The following is a 19160-nucleotide window of genomic DNA, read 5'->3' on the forward strand; positions in this document are numbered from 1 at the left end:
ACACAAGTCTACAAAGCTAAGTTGTAGTAATTAGAGTAAAATTAAATGTTAACTTTCAGCAGCTCCAGCTGCTCAAACAATGGAGCTTGACAAATGATAAAGCGTATCTTTGTCACACATGAAACACATAATTTCTCAAAAACCACACTAAATCATTAATTTTTTGTTCCATTAACGTTGGAATCAATGTGGCTCTTCTACCTTAATCTTTATAGGTCTAAGCTTATGGAATCTGTTTGGTTTGATATTCACATGAGCTATCAAGTTCAGATTCTGTATTGTCTGATAGATTCTTGGTTCTTGAAGAATTTTTTTAAATTTACATGGGAATAGAATAGGGACAAGAACAGTAACGACTTCATATATCACACAAAGGCAGTTTTAATTCATGTTATGCACAGTTGTCTTAATGAATGTATAATAGTAACAGTTTCAAGTATTTATGGTCAACTATATAGTTCAAATCTAATGGTTTGATAAATTTGAAAGCTTTGCCAGTTTTGATCATCATCATCATCATCAGTACTCAGTAGATATGAAGTGGACGCCAGAGAGGAACAAGAATTGACTTACATCACATCACTTACTCTCACTCTCCATCTCTTGAGCGTGAGCTTCAGTCTCTCATATAGCACTTTCTCCTTTTATTTTTTAAAGGATTTTGCATTCCAACTGCTTTTCGTTCCTTCAAATTTAAAATGGGTGAACAGTACACCCTCAAATTTGAAAGAGCACTGTATCGATCTTTAAAACACTGTTTACTTTTAACTTTGCTCCTTCTATTTATATATGTTTAATGATTGTGTACTTATTATTTCTTATTTGGCATTCAACTATCATAACTATATTGACACTTAAATATTATAATTATGGTCTTATAAAATTATTTTTAAATAATAATAATATATTAATAAATATTATATACCAATATATACTAATATTAATAAAAATATAATATAAACATATTATTTCATATAATATATTTCGAATTTTTTTACACAAATACAAAATTATAATACAATCATAATATTTTACATCAAAATAAAAGATACATAAACTAAAATATTACACATTAAAATATATCTTACAATACTAATATTCCGGTAAATCCATAAGCTGAAATATTACACATTGAAATATATATTACAATACTAATATTAAGGTAAATTTAGTCTTAAACCTCCAAAATCACCAAAGTATTCTCGAATAGAAAATAAGGAAGTTCATTTATCACTTAAAAATGCTTTGATTGAGCATATTTGGGAGTATTATGGAAATAATCGTATTGATTAGTTTTGTATTATATTTATATATATATATTGTAATTTGAATTGTTTATGTTTTATTATTATATGTAATTTTATGTGTTAATATTTTTTATCTTTTATTATAAGTAATTTGATGTTATAATTAAATATGTTTACTAATTATGTCAATACCTTATATTAACATGGGTTTATTGTTAATTTATAAAATTTTAATGACTATAATGAACTATTACTGAAATTGAGGATTAAAGTGTAAAATATAAGTTTTTAAGAGAAAAAATTTGAAAGTCACCATTGGAGAATCACCCTTTCAACCCTTTATTTTAAGGGTGGACCCCATAAAAATGAAGCGAATTGTTGGAGATACTCTAATCCACCTCTATATTTACCTCGATAAGATCATCTTCAATAGTTTACTCTATTTTAGATTAGTTTTCACTCTAAAATAGTGTTACTCTAAAATAGAGTAGATTTTCTCTCCAATAGTTTACTCTATGTTTGACTTTAAAAAGGAATATTCTTAAATATATTTTTTTCAATTTTATAACTAATATATTTTACTTACAAAATTTACAAATCCACTCTTTATATTTTATTTTTCACAAATTTTTTATAAATTATATATTTATATGAAACATTTATTATATTAAAACTTACATTACATTTTACTAGTAACATAATACATTTTAACTTAAACATCTCTATTAGTATATCTTTCCACGAGTGATCAATTAACGAATTTCAAAATGTGAAATGAATTTTTTTTATCTTTGATTTTTTTCTAAATTAACCAAAAAAAATCTTCAAATTGAATATTATCATTCTTTCGTGTCTGAATCTGAATCTGTGAAAGTGGAACTTCTCTTCCCACTTTAGTTGATGCGCTAAAATCACATTCATTCTCATATCATGTTATATAGAATTATACATGTAGTCCATATGCATTGGTCACCAATACATTTTTTATATATTTTAGTTACATATATACATGCATCAAAAAGTATTTAGTTTGTGACTTGAGTTTAGTGCAAGGTCCAGATGTTCGTGAATATTTTCAAGAGGAACAAATACAAATTTTACAAACAAAAAAAGACGTGGTCAACAACATGAACAAGAAGCTACTCCTTCGTTTACCTCATTTTGACAATATTTTAACAATCTTGCTCGATAAAGAAGCAATTTACCAAAAAATTAAGTCATTATTTATCTATGGTTTTAATTTTATTTTGAGTTACTTATTTTTAATTTTAGTATTTGTCTTTTTTCTAATCTTAAATTTTTTTTTTTTTAATTTTAGTGATTTTTTCTTTGGCTAATAATAATAAATTTTAAATGTTTATATATATTGTGTTAAACATAATTATGTGTTGTTTGCATAATTAAATTAAATAAATAGTTACAAAACAAAAAGATTGAAAAATAAAAGGACTAAAGTATAAATAAAAAAATTTCACTCTATAATATAGTAAGAAATAGAGTTATTCCAAATATAGAGAAGAAATAGAGTTGCACTATTTTAGAGTGGGATATAGAGTGGGGTTGGAGAATGTATTATTTTATAATAGAGTTTAGTGTAAAAAATAGAGTTGAGTTAAAGATGTCCTACTAGCATTTAGAGGTAAAATCACTTCAATCCTACTGTATTTCTTCCTCGAAAATAGAGATTGCTATTTCACTTCCAAATAGAAAAAATAGCATTTATCTATAATATAAGCATATTTTTTTATTAACAAAATGATTTTTTAACTTTTTACTTTAACAATTATAACCAAAATAAATATTTTTAGTGAAAATGTACTGTTTATATAAATATATAATCATACTTTTTATTTATATAATAGTTTTTATAAAAAATTGAGCGTAAATAATATTATAAATTTGTGAATATTACACTAGATTGGATTGGTTTTTAACTTTAACAAATAAAAAATACTATTTGTAAAATTAGAAAAAAATATATCAAAATATTCTTTTTTAGATAAAAAAATATAAGAATACATTGAAGACAAATTCATCTTTATTATAGAATTTTTTTATTTTTAAAAAAAAAATAAAAAAATACATCGGAGATGTTCTTGGTTTTGACACACACGCCCCTATCAATAGCTTCGCAATAAGCCACACATACGCCTATGAAATGCTAGATGCTAGAAAGAAGTCTATATAGAGAGAGAGATAGAGAGAGAGAGCGAGCCTTACAGTCAAAGTGTGACATCAAAATCTTTGAAATTTCGAATTTGAATTTACGAAGAAAATAATCTCATTGTGTGTGTTAAGTACAGTAAATGCTTTCAATTTAGCAGGAAGGGAAGGGATCTGATTGATAGTTTTTTGTTTTGTCCTGTTTCCTCCTCTGTCACTCCACTAAAGCAAAAAAAAAAAAAAAAAGCAACATAACATTACGAATTAAAAAAAAAAAACTTAAAGAGAGAGAAAAAAGAAAACCCTTTCTTCACCATTGTTGATGGAGTGAGAAAACTCCTTCCCATCTCATTTCTTGTTTCTGTTCAAAGAATGGAAATTTTTCTTTCTCTTCTTGATACTGAAGCTACACAAGCCAATTAGGTCAAATGAATTTGTAGGTTGCATGTTAACTTACCCTTCAAGGTCTACATCTTTTATCGACCCTTTAGATTCTCTCTTTGTTCTTATCCTTTTTCATATAAAGAATTGAAAAAGAGTTCAGATCTTTCCTTCTCCTTTTGCATCCCCCTTAGCCACAAAGTTCGAACCTTTCAGAAGCTATGGATCGAAGAGAAGCAATGGGCTCTTACTACATCCAGAGAGGCATGCCTGGTTCTGGACCTCCTCCTCCTCCTCAGACTCAACAGCCATTTCACGGGTCTCAAGGGTTTCACCATTTCTCCAATCCCAATTACCAGAACCAAGGAGGCGGCTCCACTGGGTTCGTGTCTCCTCCTTTGCAAATGGAGTCTTCTCCGGTTGATTCTTCAGCGGTGGCTGCTCCTCCTCCTACTTCCGGTGAGACGTCTCTGAAGAGGAAGAGAGGACGGCCTAGGAAATACGGACAAGACGGTTCTGTTTCCTTGGCATTGTCTCCTTCAGTGGGCTCCTCCATGTCCCCAAACTCTAACAAACGTGGTCGTGGTAGACCTCCTGGCTCCGGCAAGAAGCAAAGACTTGCTTCCATCGGTAATAACCCATCCTCTCTCTCTCTCTCCCTGAAAGGTGTAAAGTTATGAGCTTTCCTGCTTCCATTGCTTCTAGTGATTGTATTTAGTCTTCAGATATGGAGATTGGCTCTGAATTTATGAGCTTTGTTGACTTATATATAGTTTACGAGTACATTGGTTTTGGAAATTGGTGGGAAGTTATGATTTTTTTAGTGACTAATTATTAATTTAAAGCTTTGGAATTTTTAATGCCAAGTGTGATTTTTTTTTTTAATTCAATATTATAACCTTTTATTACAGGACCCTTATCTTAAGTTACGTTAACTAAAGTTTGTGTCCTGATGCAAAAAACCTGTGATTTTTTTTTTGGTTCTGCAAGGTGACTTGATGATGCCTTCGTCATCAGGGATGAGCTTCACACCGCACGTAATTGTAGTTTCAGTTGGTGAAGTATATCTTCTTCCTCTAGTCTCAATCTTTCAACACTACTCATCTTCTTTTATGTTTCTTGAGGTGGTCTGTCTTCTTTTGTTGTTTCTCAGGACATAGCATCAAAAGTACTGTCTTTTTCTCAGCAAGGTCCAAGAGCGATTTGTGTCTTATCCGTTATTGGTGCAGTCTCTACTGCAACTCTTATTCAACCAGCACCGTCCCATGGAGCTATAATCTACGAGGTTTGTTATTATTATTATTATGATTATCCTCAATGCTCTAAACAAAGGCACTACTCATGTTGGTGTTGTATAACCTATTGATCTATAGGGCCGTTTCGAGCTCGTATCTCTATCACTTTCTTATCTGAACTCAACTGACAATGACTACTCAAACCGCACTGGAAACCTAGCTGTTTCACTCGCTAGCCCTGATGGTCGTGTCATTGGTGGTGGAATTGGAGGGCCTCTAATAGCAGCAAGCCATGTTCAGGTAAAAGCTGCTTTGTAAAGCTTCTTTAGAGATTCATTTTTAAAAAAAATAAAACTTGTGTGTTGTCTCTTTAATAGGTTATCGTTGGGAGCTTCCTTTGGGCGGTTCCGAAACGGAAGGTTAAAAAAAGAGATGAAACAACATCTGAGGATGTCCAAGACACTGATGCTTTGGAGAACAATGACAGCACAGCAGCGCCAGTGTCGCCTCCTGTTCCTCAGAACCTTGTTCAGACTCCTGTAGGCATGTGGTCAACCAGTTCGAGATCATCGATGGATATGCATCACGCTCATATGGACATTGATCTAATGCGCGGATGATGATTCATGTGTGTATATAACCCATTGAAAATCTAGGAGAAGAAGACTTTAAGCTAACCTCTCTGGGAGAATTGTCTTTTGGTTTATGCCTAGGAAACAAAAGACTTGTAGTGATTTTTCACAACTCATGTGTGTTTGGTTTCATATTATATGTTATTGCATTCTACAACATACAATCTGTTTTAGCAGGAAGTCTTTTAAAGAAGTTAACCAAACCAGGAGGTGTCTTTCGCCTGAGTCTTGGATGTCTCATGATGTATAACCCACAGAGGAGAACAAAAACCTTAAACGGCACAACATACAAAACCACAGAAGAAACCAAACATACCACCATGAAGATGGATGTAGCTCTTGGATCTCTCCAACTTAACAGAGCTTGAACTCTCTCTCCTTGACGAGCTATGTCTCCCACAAGCGTCTGAGCTCTACCAGCTATACTCCTTAACCGCTCGTACCGCATTTTAACAACCCCCGGGTCTTGAGAAGAGAATGGAAACGTGTCGAACTCTTCGGTAAGCTCTTCCGGGTGAACATTCTCTGCAAATGAGAGGCTTGTGTCCATGTGTTGAGGCTGTCTCAGACGCAGTCTGTAGTTCCATACACCGAGCATGAATAACCAAAGAGATATTATCGGAAGAATCATCTCTGGCAAACACACAAACGCTAAGTAGAGTACATGAACCGCTGTAGACGCTACCGGTTTCTTCCATGTGCAGATATCTTGAAACCATTCTCCGGTACCAAGTAAACCGGAGAAAACCGATCTCAACCGGTAGAGATTCGCTCTGCTTTTCCGAATGCTCCAGAAATGAGAGTTCGAATCGGTTATGTACTCTATCACTTCTTTCCTAAGTGGCGGCTCAGCTCTGCTTTGCCGAGCTGCCATTAGGTTAATCGCATGCCGCCTGAGAATCTCCTGCTGCACGACTTTCAACGGTCTTACGTAATGCATTTTGGGTAGAAGTGGTTTCCAGTAATGGAGAAGCATCTGAAACATAGAAGTACATGTAAACCGAATCGCCAAATGCAGTTCACCCATGTTCTTGACCCCCGAAGGTCGAAGAACGAGAAGCGGGTACGAGTTAGTGTAGAGTCTTCCTGATTCGAGAGTCGAGATTCTAACTCTGACTTTCCCTATCTTCCCATCTTTGTTGTTACCACCATTGGTCCCATTGTTATCAAAGACACCAATTGTTATCACAGTTGCTGGCTCGTAAACCTCCCATGTGTACTGCTCATTGAACCGCGGGTTTAAAGAGTTCATAACGGTCCGTGTCCTGACCCATTTGGTCCCATACTTGGCAACACAATAAGCATCGACCGTCTCTTTCTTCCCGTCTCGGCTCAGACTCAAACCTTCAGCTCCTAAGATCCCTAACTCAAAAACACCAACCGACTGCACATGTCGGTTTCGTACCTTCTTCATTGATGGTCTGAAGTCGCTGCTGTTGTAAGTAGACTCATCAAGAACGTGATAGCCTCCTTCTAAACAAACATTCAGAAGAATCCTAGTCGTTGCAAATCTAACTCTCGTCTGTCTCGCTAACGCAAGACTAAACCAACGGTTTGGTACTATCCGGTTATCATCAACCCGTCTTTCTATTTCATCAAACCGTATCTTAGTTGTTCCCAGCGTTTCCTCTCGGTCTTGGATTGAGATTTCAAGATCTTCAAACGGTTCAGCCGCCACAAATGTAAACTCTTCGTTCCACTTCGGGTTAAGCGATTGACCCGGTTTGGTACGAACCATCTGGCTACCTAACTTGATATTCACGTACGGATTTGGTGGAAACCGAGTCCGGTCTGGTACGATAACTAAGTCTTGTGCCTCAATAACGTTAACGCGAAGGTACCATAGCCTTGGAGAATGATAGACTTTAGAACACACACTTGATTTGTTTACAACGTTTAAAGCGTCCGAGTACGTCGCGTCTGAAAATGCTTTGTCGGCTTGTGTACCGAACCAAACAGATAACATAATCTCGCCTCCTCTCTCGTGGTTGACTATGTACCATTCCGGAGCTATAGGACTGTCTGTTGCAACACGTGTCGGGATCTCGTTGAGATCGAACCGGATGGAACCGACAAAATTGTCTTTCATGACGCCTTTGTCCATGACGATGACGTCGATGAAGTTTGCTTGTTGGTCTGATTTGGTGAAAGCGAAGACTTCGTTCCAAACCGGGTTCTTGTTCTTCTCGAGTTGGGTGGTTGTCGCCGTGAAATTTCCTAGTTTGACTTCGATGTAAGGATCTAGACTTCCGGTTGGATCCATTGTCGGAAGATTACATGCTTTAACGATCTTGACGAAGAGATACTCCATTGGCTCGACAAGATCATGAGCGGTGGTGGTGGTTCGTGCTCGTACGCCTCCTCCAAGAACCGGTGAACCATATCTGACCGGTTGAAATGGAGCAGCTTCCATAACCGGTGGCTGTTGAGGAAAAAGCGTTTGCGGTTGAGAAGATAGCGTCTGCGGTTGAGGCGGTTGAGGAGATAGCATTTGCTTTTGAGTAGATAGCGTATGCGGTTGAGGCGGTTGAGGAGATATCATTTGCTGTTGAGGAGATAGCGTATGCGGTTGAGACGGTTGAGGAGATGACATTTGTTGTTGAGGAGATAGCGTATGCGGTTGACGCCGTTGAGGAGATAGCATTTGCTGTTGAGGAGATAGTGTTTGCGGTTGAGAAAATAGCATTTGCGGTTGAGGCGGTTGAAGAGATAGTGTTTGCAGTTGAGGCGGTTGCTGAGTTTTTCGAAGCCTAGGTTTAGTCTTCTCTGACGCGGGGATGTTGTGCAAATTGTGACTTGTGTTAGAAGCAAGCTTCTTTATAGGGTTTGGAGTCGGTATCTTGACCGAGGGGTTATCAGTTACAAACACCTTGAGAGTGAGCTCGCCTCTAACGGTGGATTCGAAAGAGAAGACGCTCCATTTCTCTTTCTCAAGAGGGTAATGCAACCCGACAGCTTCAGAGTAGGGCACAAACGCAGTTCCAAGGATTCGTATCTTACCAAGACAAGATCTCGTTCCGTTGCTGGTTTTGTTGTAAACATAAGCCTCAAGAACCAGGTTCGATAGATCCTCTGTGTCGGAGATGTTGAAGGAGAACCTCTCGTTCCAAACGGGACTCGTATCGTCGAGCTTTGTGGAGGTTTTGACTTTCTGTTCGTCGAATCGTAGCTCCACAAAGGAGTTAACACCATCTCCGAGCCTTGCGCTTATGACCTCAACACCAAGTTTTAAGTTACTCATTTGATTTTACACAATAGAAAGAGATTTAGTTTTGTTCTCATGAGAGACAGATCAGAGAAGTTGAAAGCTTCTTCAAGACTTTGTGAGGTCGTGGGGACTTGTATATCAAGGCAACTAGGCAAATGTTTTTCTTTCTGGTGGAAACTATTGGTGTTAATTAAACGTTGACCATGTTTAATTAAAGACTAAGCAACGCGCTTATCTGTTATTACTGATTAATCATGACTCCAATCATGATGACCTTTGGGTCTTAAATTAAAACATTAGTTGCAAAACATTAGTTGCCTCTGACATTCCGAAATTTTAAAGAAATCAATTTTAAGTATTTCCTAATATATCAATTAAATCAATCCTGATAAATTATACAATCTTTCCTTTTTGAAGAATCTTGTTTTGGACCTCCCAATAGTCATTGGTCAACTTCTCAACATGTCTCTCCGCACTTTCTTGACTTTTAAGAAACCTTTTGATCTCATCATCTCCATAAGGCTGCGGCAAGTCACAAGCCGCCTTGACGCTTGGATACGTAACCAACGAGTCGTCCATGCATTGCCTAATCAGTCCACCATCAGTGATCGGACAAGCCATCGTCTCGGAACACACTTCGGTCGCATTTTCAGGCACGGTCACGTTTAACCTCATCAGCTTCCCGTATCCTTGCAACACATACAACATGTAATCATATACATACTTCATCTCTAGGCGCTTCATCATGTACTCACTTCCTCGTCTACCTATTTCTTGCGCCTGTTTATATTTATAAGAACATGATTATGATGTGTTTAATAGATAATATTACATAATTAACAAGATAATGGTTGCTTATAATTGCTCATTGTTATTTTAACCGGTAATCAAAAATCAAATCAAAAATCAATCTCAGTAAACTAGAAATAGTAGCCAACCTTCTCAGTGTTGTTGTTACCCCATTCAACGGCGAACTCGAGATCACGACAAGACTCTTGAGGTCTAATGGGCCAGTAATGTTCCATTGGAACCATACTTCTTCCAAAGAAATCGAAGAACTCTGGTTTAACTAGAAGAGCCATACTGTCACATGCTAATATATATTTTTTGCTCACTGACCATGCACGACCTTCTATGTAAATCTTGTACCTAAATGTCCAATCGAAACCCCAAAATGTGAATAATTACAGGCAAGAAAATTTAACAAAATCCAAAAAAGTAACATCATGTAATATCAGGTACCTATGGGTACACTGGTCTTCTAAGTTTGAACTTTTGAAACCATTCTCCCTCTCCTTCTCCCAGTCCTGAATTCACAATTACTAGTACTTATGAAATTTATATTCTACAGAAATGGTGAGCTGCTATCACCATAACCGGTCATGAGATTCTGGAAGTTGCATAAAATTTAGTAAGATTTTTAATAAATAAAAAAATCTTTAAACAATTTTGTAAGCTTATGTTTATATAAATTATTTCTAACAATTTAGAGATCATATGCTAGTATTTCACTTTCCTATGCGTAGGACTGGCTATGAGTATAGAACCTGTCAAACTTTTCTTCAAAACAAACTTAAACCGGATACTGTAAATAGATGGATATATACCTGTTCATAGAGATGAACCATGGGATCATACTTATCGGAGAAGTTACATTGCATGAGGTTTCTTCTTTCCGGAGAAACGTAAGAGTTCCCTTTCCAGTGAGCGTAGGGAACTCTATCTTTCCATCTAACCCTTTCGTTGGCTTCTCTAATCGCCACTTGTAATGTTGTCCACTCCTTAACATTCACCTCCGGCCTATATAACAATAATTAATTTAAAAGTTTATGTTACGCTACGGTCCATTAATATTGCGACGTACGTACCAACCCCAAAAGCTCCAATCAGGGAAGACGATGTCGTATGCATCACGGTGACTACAGTAATGAAACAACGGCGGAGGAGGCCATGTAGAATTTGGTCCTTCTCGCCTAAAGTCTTTTTTCCAAATGCCGGGTTGATCATGGCAGAGGAAGAGAAGCTCAAGATCAGGGACTTGACCAGGATACATTTTTAGAAGTTGAAGTATTCCCCAAATTGTGAACACATCTCTTGTCTGGTAACATTTATCATACTGATGAAGATACAATCTCCCTGACTTTATCACAAGCCTGAAATGAGCATTAGGTTTTGCTCTCTCGAGTGTTTCCCTTGTGATACCTGTCTCTTGCCATACCTTTAGGTCTTGATGGATCCACTTGAAGTAGTCAGGACAAGTTTCTGAGGAAGAGATGGCTGGTTTGAATCTGCTTGGATAGTTTAAAGGACATTTTTGTGTTGTGTCCTTGCAGTTTAATGGAATCTTGATGGTTTTCTTTGTACTTGCCACTATTGATGTCGCCACCATTTGGATTTTATTCTTACCTATTACAAACTATAAGAACACTCAGATTTAATTTTATGCACTCACACATGTATATATGGTCGAATCTTATATTTAGGGAGACATGAATATTTATGAGTTAATCTTAATAAATAAAGTTCAACAATTTAGAGGTTTGACGAGTATAATAACTTTTTAATTAGGAGACCAATACGAATGTTTCATCCGGCTATGTTCAGAGCAGTGACTGGAGACAGCTAGTTAGGAGGGCGGTCAAATGACCCACATGAAAAAAATTAATTAAAAAATGTTTACATGTACTTTTACTAAAAATAAGGAAAATTTTTGGGGTATGTTTTTTTTTTTTCCAGGTATCCGGACTTCTCACTTAGTCCGACTATCCCACCGCGTCCAACCGGAACTGGCGAGGAAGGTTCTGGAGGCCAAACGGAAACCATGTTAAATCCGCTGTAGCCGGAACTCGAACTCGTGATGGCGGACACCTCAGCCGAGGTTCCTTTACCACCAGACCACGAGGCCCGGTAAATTTTTTTTTTTTTTTTTTTTTTTTGGGGAATGTTGACCCATCTAATATATACAAATTATGAATTTGAGCACAAAAGATTAGTCTGGATACTGGTCCAGAGGCCATGTAAATATATGATTAAAATGATTCGAAGAGAAAGAGTTTTAGTACCATATGCATCCAAGCACCGAGGATGAGAATGAAAAAAACGGTGAAGAAAGAGATGACTACTTTAGAACGTGGTTTCTGTTTAAATCCTTTGCTGTTCATCTTCATAGTTGCAGGTCTTGGATCTTATCTCATGAACAAAACCCAAAATAAAGTTGAGATTTTCGTTCTTTTTGGTATTATGAAAAATGAATTGCCAAGATAGACAATATGTAACTAGTCAATTGCATATTAGAGTAATATGTAAAAACAAATTTATTGGCATAAATACTGAAAATATATAGAGGATCTGATATAATTTATTGCCCAAATAACTTTGTTTACATCTTTTCAATTATTAATTACCATACATGTATGTTATGTGTGCATATTTTTAGTAAACATAGATTTTCAACATATTTAGTAGGAATTAATTTGTTTCCAACACATTAATTATGATTTTCCACCATATATGCAAATTATACCATTTTTTTTGTAACCAATTATTGATTTGATATAACGCACACTAGTTAAAATGAAATTACAGTCACATATACATCTATCTTGCTCTTTTGCCACGGTGAATCATATTCTGAATTCATCCCGTGTATAATGACCAATAAAAAGTAATGTAAAATACAAACTAAACCAGACTAACGAAACTACTGCTAAGTACAGGGCCACTGGAAATGTCCTAAAGGCAACTTGTGGATGTTTCTGATCTTTAATTTGCATATCAATCATTTTAAAGAGTTTCAACTGTAAAGTGCAAACAATCTCTCCTCTTATTCTGTTTAATGCTTGTAATCTTGGTTTGTGTATCTGGCTTTGTGTGTAAAAAACATGAGATTGGAAAATGTGTTCATTGTTCTCTCTCTTGGTAGCATCATCAAAACATAAATAGAGGATTGCTAACTGTTCAGAAGAATCAAACATGGACACTGTTCAAGTTCCAAAACTAACTAATGCGGATTTACATAGATAATCTATTCTACTATGTGTAGCTACCAATGTTCTCTTCCAAGAAACTCATATCATCATCACTTATTGGGAAATCAAGCAGAAGTTGAAGATAAGGGTCTGATGAAACATTTTCAAGATTGTTCGACCGTGGAGAAGAATCAGAGCCATGATGAACCCCCATAACATTCTCTTTCCCAACACAAGAACTTGTTGAGCTCTTTACAAGTGCAGATGAGGAGGATGTTTTCCTCGAGCAAGGGCTTTGACTAGTAGTAGTTGATTCATCACATGAAGCAATGTTTCTGAAAGATTCACCAATCTTAGAGTGCCAAATGCGTAAGAAGTGATCACATTCATATTTCACTACTCCACCAGAAGGATTAAAAAACATTGACTCTCTAGAAAGCCTTGCCTCAGCTTGAACTCTAGCACTTTCCCACTGAACCATGTGGCGAGTTGTTGGTGAAGCTGGAGCTTGCTTGGCTAACCCATATGAAGGTAATGCCTCATGGGTTTTGGGATCAAGACCCATACTCAGCAGATGCTTCTTCAAGTGAGTGTTCCATAAGTTCTTGATCTCGTTGTCTGTTCTCCCTGGAAGCTGTGCTGCAATAGCAGCCCACCTGACCAAAAAAACAGAGGATTTAAACAAAAAATATAATATATATATATCTAGACAATGTAGAAGCAACCTGTTGCCAAGAATGGCGTGAAGCTGGACAACGAGTTTCTCCTCCTCGGGAGTGAAAGGACCCTCTTTATGTCTGGTCTTAGATAGTTAGTCCATCTCAGTCTACAACTCTTTCCACACCGAAGTAAACCTAATAAATATGAAAACTCTTGTCCATGAAAACTATCAAGAATCAAACCAAAATCCAAAAGAGGAAAGAATATGATTTTTACCAGCTTTCTTTGGAAGTGTTCTCCAGCTTCCATGACTGTTTTGTTTGATATATTCAACAGAATTTCATCTTCTTCAGGAGTCCATGGACCTTTCTTCAAACCTTCCTTATCACAGCAAGGCTTTCTACCCATTTTGATCATCTTAATAGCAAAAGGGATAAACCTTTTTAAGTTCTTAAGCTTGGAACAAGAAACACATAGAAGAGACAAACAATTAAACCTCAAAGTGAAGATAGGATCAACAGAATTTTTGAAAAATGGGTAAAACTATTAATGTCTTTGGTCTGGTTTTAATGTTGTAAACATGAAAAAAAAAGAAGCTAAAGGAAAGTATCAGGGAATTATGATTGATGATTCTGTATATATAGAGATATAAAAAAAAGAAGAGGAATAAGGAAAATGAAATAAAGATGACTGTCTGTGGAATAGAGTGAAACGAGACGATCAGCGAGCTTGGAGCCAGCTCTGGCCATTTATTACACGCAAAGTTTGTACAACATTTATGATATATTAATATATTGTATTTAATGTTTGTGACAGCAACAACAGGTCGTCTAAGAACAAAAGATCATGATTGCATATCTTAGAGCTTTGAGGATTTGATTAATCGCAATGGGAAACACTCTGTGTGATCTTTTTTATTCAATAGGAAATGTCTTTCCTATTGTTGTTATGGTTCGTTTTATGTTCCATTTACTTTTGTGATCGGCTTCTAAAAACTGCGTAATTTCGGTTATGGCAAATATAATAAATATGGTTACGTTAAAAAAAAAAAAAAAAAAAAACACTGTGTGTTGTGAAATGGGTTTATGATACGATATTGAAGGTGTGTGAATGTGAGCGATATTAGCATCATTAGGGTTGTTGAAAAAAAGCCAAGGCAAAAGTAAAGAAGTGGGGGACTGGGATTATCAGGCAGGGACTTGTGTAGTAGAGCCGAAGGAAATGAAGTTTGATGCGACGAACACGTTACTATAGCGTAAAAACGAAAAGACGTTCATTATAACAGAGTTATAAATGAACAGTGGTTATTTATACATACTTTTCTTAGTAATACGTGACATCTTCTTTTTAGCCGGGAAACAAAGATCAGAGAGGAACATTTATTGGCATCTATCTTAGAAATTGAAGAAGTTAATGGATACTACATGGACTTATACATAACTTTTCTTTCGTAGTTTGTGAGTTATTTTTTGTCCAAGTTTTTAACTCGAATCTTTACTACTTTTAGTTCTCTTACAAGAATTTACAGAGTCAAAGAATAAGCCCATAGGTGGTCGACATGTCATGCGCCTAGGCTTAGGGATCATAAAGAGTCAAAGAAAGAGAAGATACTGTTCGGTCATGACCTTGCAGACAAGTTGGCGTGGTCCATTCAATATCTCAATACATGTGGTCAGCTACAAGTCAAAACAGTAGTTTAATAATACCATTCTATTTTAATAAATAAATTATTATTTCATATTTAAGATAGTATAAATCTCTGTTATAAAAATCGACCGTCCACTCTTCCGCTCCGATTTATGCTAAATTGGTTAAAAAAATTGGATATCCGATTTTTCTGCCTAGACTGCCTAAATAACCGCCTAGCCGCCTAGGCGGTCGCCTAATCTATTTTTTTAATTATTTTTTTTATTTTTTATTTTATTTTTAATAATATTTTTATTTATTTATTTGATCTAAAATTTTTTCATTATCATTTATATTCATAATTTTGATAAAAATTACACTATATTTAGTTTATATATTCTATTTGTGTGTTTTATACAATCTTAAACATGAAAATGTATTAATGTTATACATAATTAAAGATTAACATGTTTTATAACATAGTAAACAATCTAAAAATTTCGCCTTGCATAATTTTTGATTAATCTCCGATTTTTTCTTTAGGTGCTAAGTCCAACCCGACCGTCCGATTAGCGCCTAACACGTTCCCGAACAGGGTATAAATTATATGCTTCTTTCTTTGCTTCATATGTTTCATATACATGTTTACTTTCATGAAATAATTAAATGCGACATATCTCATTCATTCATTCATCAAATACCGAGAGAGAGATCCACATGATTATATACATCAAATGAGGTTATGTTTAAATCTCCTTTATATTATTTGGAGAGCATTTTTATTAACAAACCTTACTCTCTATGATTAACAAGGTTGTCATTGTTTAGATATCATCACGAGAGTTTTTCTTACATCCTTTATTAAAATGATCTTCCTTGCTTAGGTAAATTACATGTAATACTATTGCACCTTAAAATTAGAAAATGATTATACTATATGTTCCTTATTCTTATATGCAATTTACGTGATTAATATTACAGTTTTGTTGGAGATTCTCGTCTGCGTTTTTTAATAGTCGCTTGAACAAATAAAAAACCTCACCTTTGTAGTGCTTTTTGATCCTATCGAATGTGCTTTCATCTTTTTATTTTCTTTGCTCTATTAAAAACACAAATATATATATTTATTATTTTATAATATGCAAAAAACATAACATAAATAATAATATGTACAATATTATGTTTCTAAAGCCATAATATATTTGTTCATATTTATGTTATTTTTAAAATTTTTGATATTTGACATTGTCTTTTTCGCCGGTACATTATCTTATTGCATATATATAATCCATTATTATTTTTATTCATGTTATTTGTTCGTGTTCAAAACAAACAATGTAAAGTCTTACGCGGGACCAATGGAATCGGTTTTGCTAACATTCCTTTTCTCATTCGCATTTAACTTCTTTTTGAAAAAATTCAAAATCAATGCACGTTTTCTTAAAGATGCTCTTATGTCTTGACTCCCAACGATAAAATAATTTTATATTTGATATCTTTTAAAAAGAAAATAAAATATTGTCAAGTTATATTATATTTTTTAAATAAAAAGTAAATAAATAAATAAAAAATAGTAATAGCTAAAAAAAAGAATTTTTAAAAAAATATTTTAAATCCTAATCCCTAAACCCTAAATCCTAAACCCTAAATCCTAAACTCTAAACCCTTGGGTTAATCCTAAACTCTAAATAAAAACACTAAACCCTAAAACTCTAAACCCTAAATACTAAACTCTAAACTCTTGAATATTTTAGTGTTTAGTGATTTTGATTTAGAGTTTAAGATTTATCCTATAGTTTAAGCTTTATCCTAAAGTTTAGGGTTTACCCAAGGGTTTAGGGTTTAGGATTTAGGGTTTAGGGATTAGGATTTAGGGTTTAATGTTTTGCTGATGACGTTAAAATTTTTTTTTTTTTGTAATTACTACTATTTTTTATTTATTTATTTTTTACTTTTTAATTTTAAAAAATAATATAAATTGACAATATATATATATATATATATATTTTTAAAAGATATCGAATATGAAATAACACAATCATATTGGTTGGTGAACCTAGAGGTTCACCCTAGGGGGTAAACCCAAGAATAACACGAAATCAGGCATGTAATCATTCAATCTATATGTGGTCAAGATATATATGTATGATATTATGGAAACATAAATTTGGAAAGTGTCCAGCGTTTTGGGTTTCCTGATAGCATACAAAATAAGCATATACTAGATCTCGATCCGTTCAACCGCGTAGGTTTTTGTTTTCATTTATATTTATATAAATATTTTATTTTCAATTCTAAATTGGTATATATTATAATATATATATGTGTCTATCAATTTTTATTTTTTTCATGGAATAGATTGTTTCAAATTTTTACATGTATTTGTATCTTCTTCTATATATATATATATATTCAGATTATTTAAATCGTAACTATATATATAAAGGTTAGTAAAATATTGATTTATTGTCATATTCAAAGACATTGTAACATTTCACAAATTTAGAAAGTTTTTAAAAAATTAAACTTTTCGCTTCATAGATTTATATTATCAAGTAAATAATTAAACATTTAGTTTTTGTTTAATTTTAAAAAAAACTATATAGTTTAAAATTTGTTTTCATTGGTTTAAGGTAGTAAAGATTAATCATTGTTAGATAATATGATTTTTGTTATTTTAAAAAAAATCTTTATAATTTAAAAAGTTAACATCGACAAATATTTAAATATTTAACATATGGAAGTATAGTATTACAACATTAAATTATATCTATTTAATTTATATTATCTATAAATCCAATGGATCATCTATTGTTTAAATCCAATTATTGATAGCCCAATAAAAATTTCTGGTATGCCCAAAATTTAAATGATAAGATTAGAGATTAAATGTAACATTATTTTTTAGGAATATGTCTATTAAGTCCATTTTTTTTTAAAATCACACATGAATCAAGGCTGTGATTTCTGTTTTAATATATAAGATTTATATTCAGTTCAGTTCAGTGAACGAAAACAATATCGAATATTTGGTTAGCTGCAATTTTATTTTCATTAGGATTATGATACATCACGAAAAATATAAATAATTATAATATATTATTTTGTTGACTAAGGTCGTATTGGATCACATAATACAAACCGTAATGTAAGATATGAAATAGAAACATTTTCCTTATATATATGTCGATGATAAAGAAAACAACTTTAATTCCCGCGAGGACCTAGTTTTATAGAGTATAGTTTAATGCGAATTGAATGTTCACATAACATTTTGAGGCATAATGGATTAATTATTCAAGGAAGAAAAAAACTAATCCGTTATGATCCAGATTGTGAATGGTTCATAACCAAAAGATTATGATTTGTAATCTTTCCATTTATCTATGACGGTGTAATCTCCTATATAAGAAACCTATATGTTATGAATAAATATAGAATTTTTCATTACTTTCCCAACACGTTATCAGCACGATTGATCTCTAAAACCCTAAGCTAAAATATCGACCATAAACCCTAAATCTTTCTCCATTGCTAAAACCATAATCTCTATCGATCACATCTCTTTGATCATGACCCTGATCTGTATTCGACCACTGATCTCAACAAGATCGATCTGTGGACTGATCTCTGCAAGTTTCAGTACGCCTCAACTATTCCAGATTGTACGATCAGCCTGTTCCAGTCCGTGATCAAACTGTTCCAGATCTACGAGTTCTTTGACTGCAAATACCAGCTTGCGTACCAACGATCCCGATCATCTCAACCTAGGCTAAGTTTTCGATCTCTATCTGAATCTCCATCGATCTCTCTCTCTCTATTGATAAACCCTAATCACTTTCGATCTCAACTTGTACCCGATCTCAGCTCGCGGACTGCAAGAAAACAATTTGGACCAGTCCGCGTAAGGTTCCAATTTGTACCAGTCCACATAAGCTTATTCTCTTGGTGGTCCATTCAACCTATCAAAGGTTTAAGGTATACCTAAACTCTAAGAACCCAGAATCGAATGAACTAATGTTCAAAGTGAAACCCTAAAA

General features: G+C 34.2%; 3 protein-coding genes and 1 pseudogene across 4 annotated transcripts; 1 reads left to right on the forward strand and 3 right to left on the reverse strand.

Annotated features, from left to right (window-relative positions):
- Nucleotides 1-3660: 3660 nt before the first annotated feature.
- LOC106337274 (AT-hook motif nuclear-localized protein 11-like) lies at nucleotides 3661-5815 on the forward strand. The gene is made up of 5 exons (XM_013776362.1): nucleotides 3661-4421; nucleotides 4782-4852; nucleotides 4945-5076; nucleotides 5165-5326; nucleotides 5404-5815. Exons 1-5 carry the CDS (start codon nucleotides 4013-4015, stop codon nucleotides 5644-5646), a joined length of 1017 nt encoding a protein of 338 aa, XP_013631816.1. The 5' UTR covers nucleotides 3661-4012; the 3' UTR covers nucleotides 5647-5815.
- Nucleotides 5719-8899, reverse strand: LOC106337273 (protein QUIRKY-like). Of its 2 annotated transcripts, none has more exons than XM_013776360.1 (2): nucleotides 8351-8899; nucleotides 5719-8140 (listed from the first exon to the last, which is right to left on the reverse strand). In XM_013776360.1, the coding sequence occupies exons 1-2, from the start codon at nucleotides 8897-8899 to the stop codon at nucleotides 5810-5812; spliced, it is 2880 nt and encodes a 959-aa protein (XP_013631814.1). In that variant the 3' UTR covers nucleotides 5719-5809. The 2 variants fall into 2 exon arrangements, with proteins under 2 accessions (XP_013631814.1, XP_013631815.1); XM_013776361.1 differs by having other exon boundaries at nucleotides 5719-8064; nucleotides 8284-8899.
- Nucleotides 8900-9190: 291 nt separating this feature from the next.
- On the reverse strand, nucleotides 9191-12079 carry LOC106341231 (O-glucosyltransferase rumi homolog). The gene is made up of 6 exons (XM_013780038.1): nucleotides 11929-12079; nucleotides 10735-11282; nucleotides 10474-10666; nucleotides 10109-10173; nucleotides 9805-10015; nucleotides 9191-9646 (listed from the first exon to the last, which is right to left on the reverse strand). Exons 1-6 carry the CDS (start codon nucleotides 12031-12033, stop codon nucleotides 9260-9262), a joined length of 1509 nt encoding a protein of 502 aa, XP_013635492.1. The 5' UTR covers nucleotides 12034-12079; the 3' UTR covers nucleotides 9191-9259.
- A 697-nt stretch (nucleotides 12080-12776) lies between these two features.
- LOC106340444 lies at nucleotides 12777-14174 on the reverse strand (annotated as a pseudogene).
- Nucleotides 14175-19160: the final 4986 nt, after the last annotated feature.

This window comes from Brassica oleracea, chromosome C4 (assembly GCF_000695525.1).
Source record: "Brassica oleracea var. oleracea cultivar TO1000 chromosome C4, BOL, whole genome shotgun sequence".
Lineage (NCBI taxonomy): Eukaryota > Viridiplantae > Streptophyta > Magnoliopsida > Brassicales > Brassicaceae > Brassica > Brassica oleracea.

Excerpts from the sequence above, each read along its gene's own strand:
- LOC106337273 (XM_013776360.1), bottom strand. The coding sequence starts at position 8,899 with ATGAGTAACTTAAAACTTGGTGTTGAGGTCATAAGCGCAAGGCTCGGA. Across the intron at positions 8,141-8,350 it reads TATCTCTTCAACCGCCTCAA|CCTCAACCGCCTCAACCGCA; the intron begins CCGCAAATGCTA and ends CAAATGCTATCT.
- LOC106337274 (XM_013776362.1), top strand. The coding sequence starts at position 4,013 with ATGGATCGAAGAGAAGCAATGGGCTCTTACTACATCCAGAGAGGCATG. Across the intron at positions 4,853-4,944 it reads TTGTAGTTTCAGTTGGTGAA|GACATAGCATCAAAAGTACT; the intron begins GTATATCTTCTT and ends GTTGTTTCTCAG. Across the intron at positions 5,077-5,164 it reads ATGGAGCTATAATCTACGAG|GGCCGTTTCGAGCTCGTATC; the intron begins GTTTGTTATTAT and ends ATTGATCTATAG.
- LOC106341231 (XM_013780038.1), bottom strand. The coding sequence starts at position 12,033 with ATGAAGATGAACAGCAAAGGATTTAAACAGAAACCACGTTCTAAAGTA. Across the intron at positions 11,283-11,928 it reads TCGGTGCTTGGATGCATATG|TTTGTAATAGGTAAGAATAA; the intron begins GTACTAAAACTC and ends GTGTTCTTATAG. Across the intron at positions 10,667-10,734 it reads GATTGGAGCTTTTGGGGTTG|GCCGGAGGTGAATGTTAAGG; the intron begins GTACGTACGTCG and ends ATTGTTATATAG.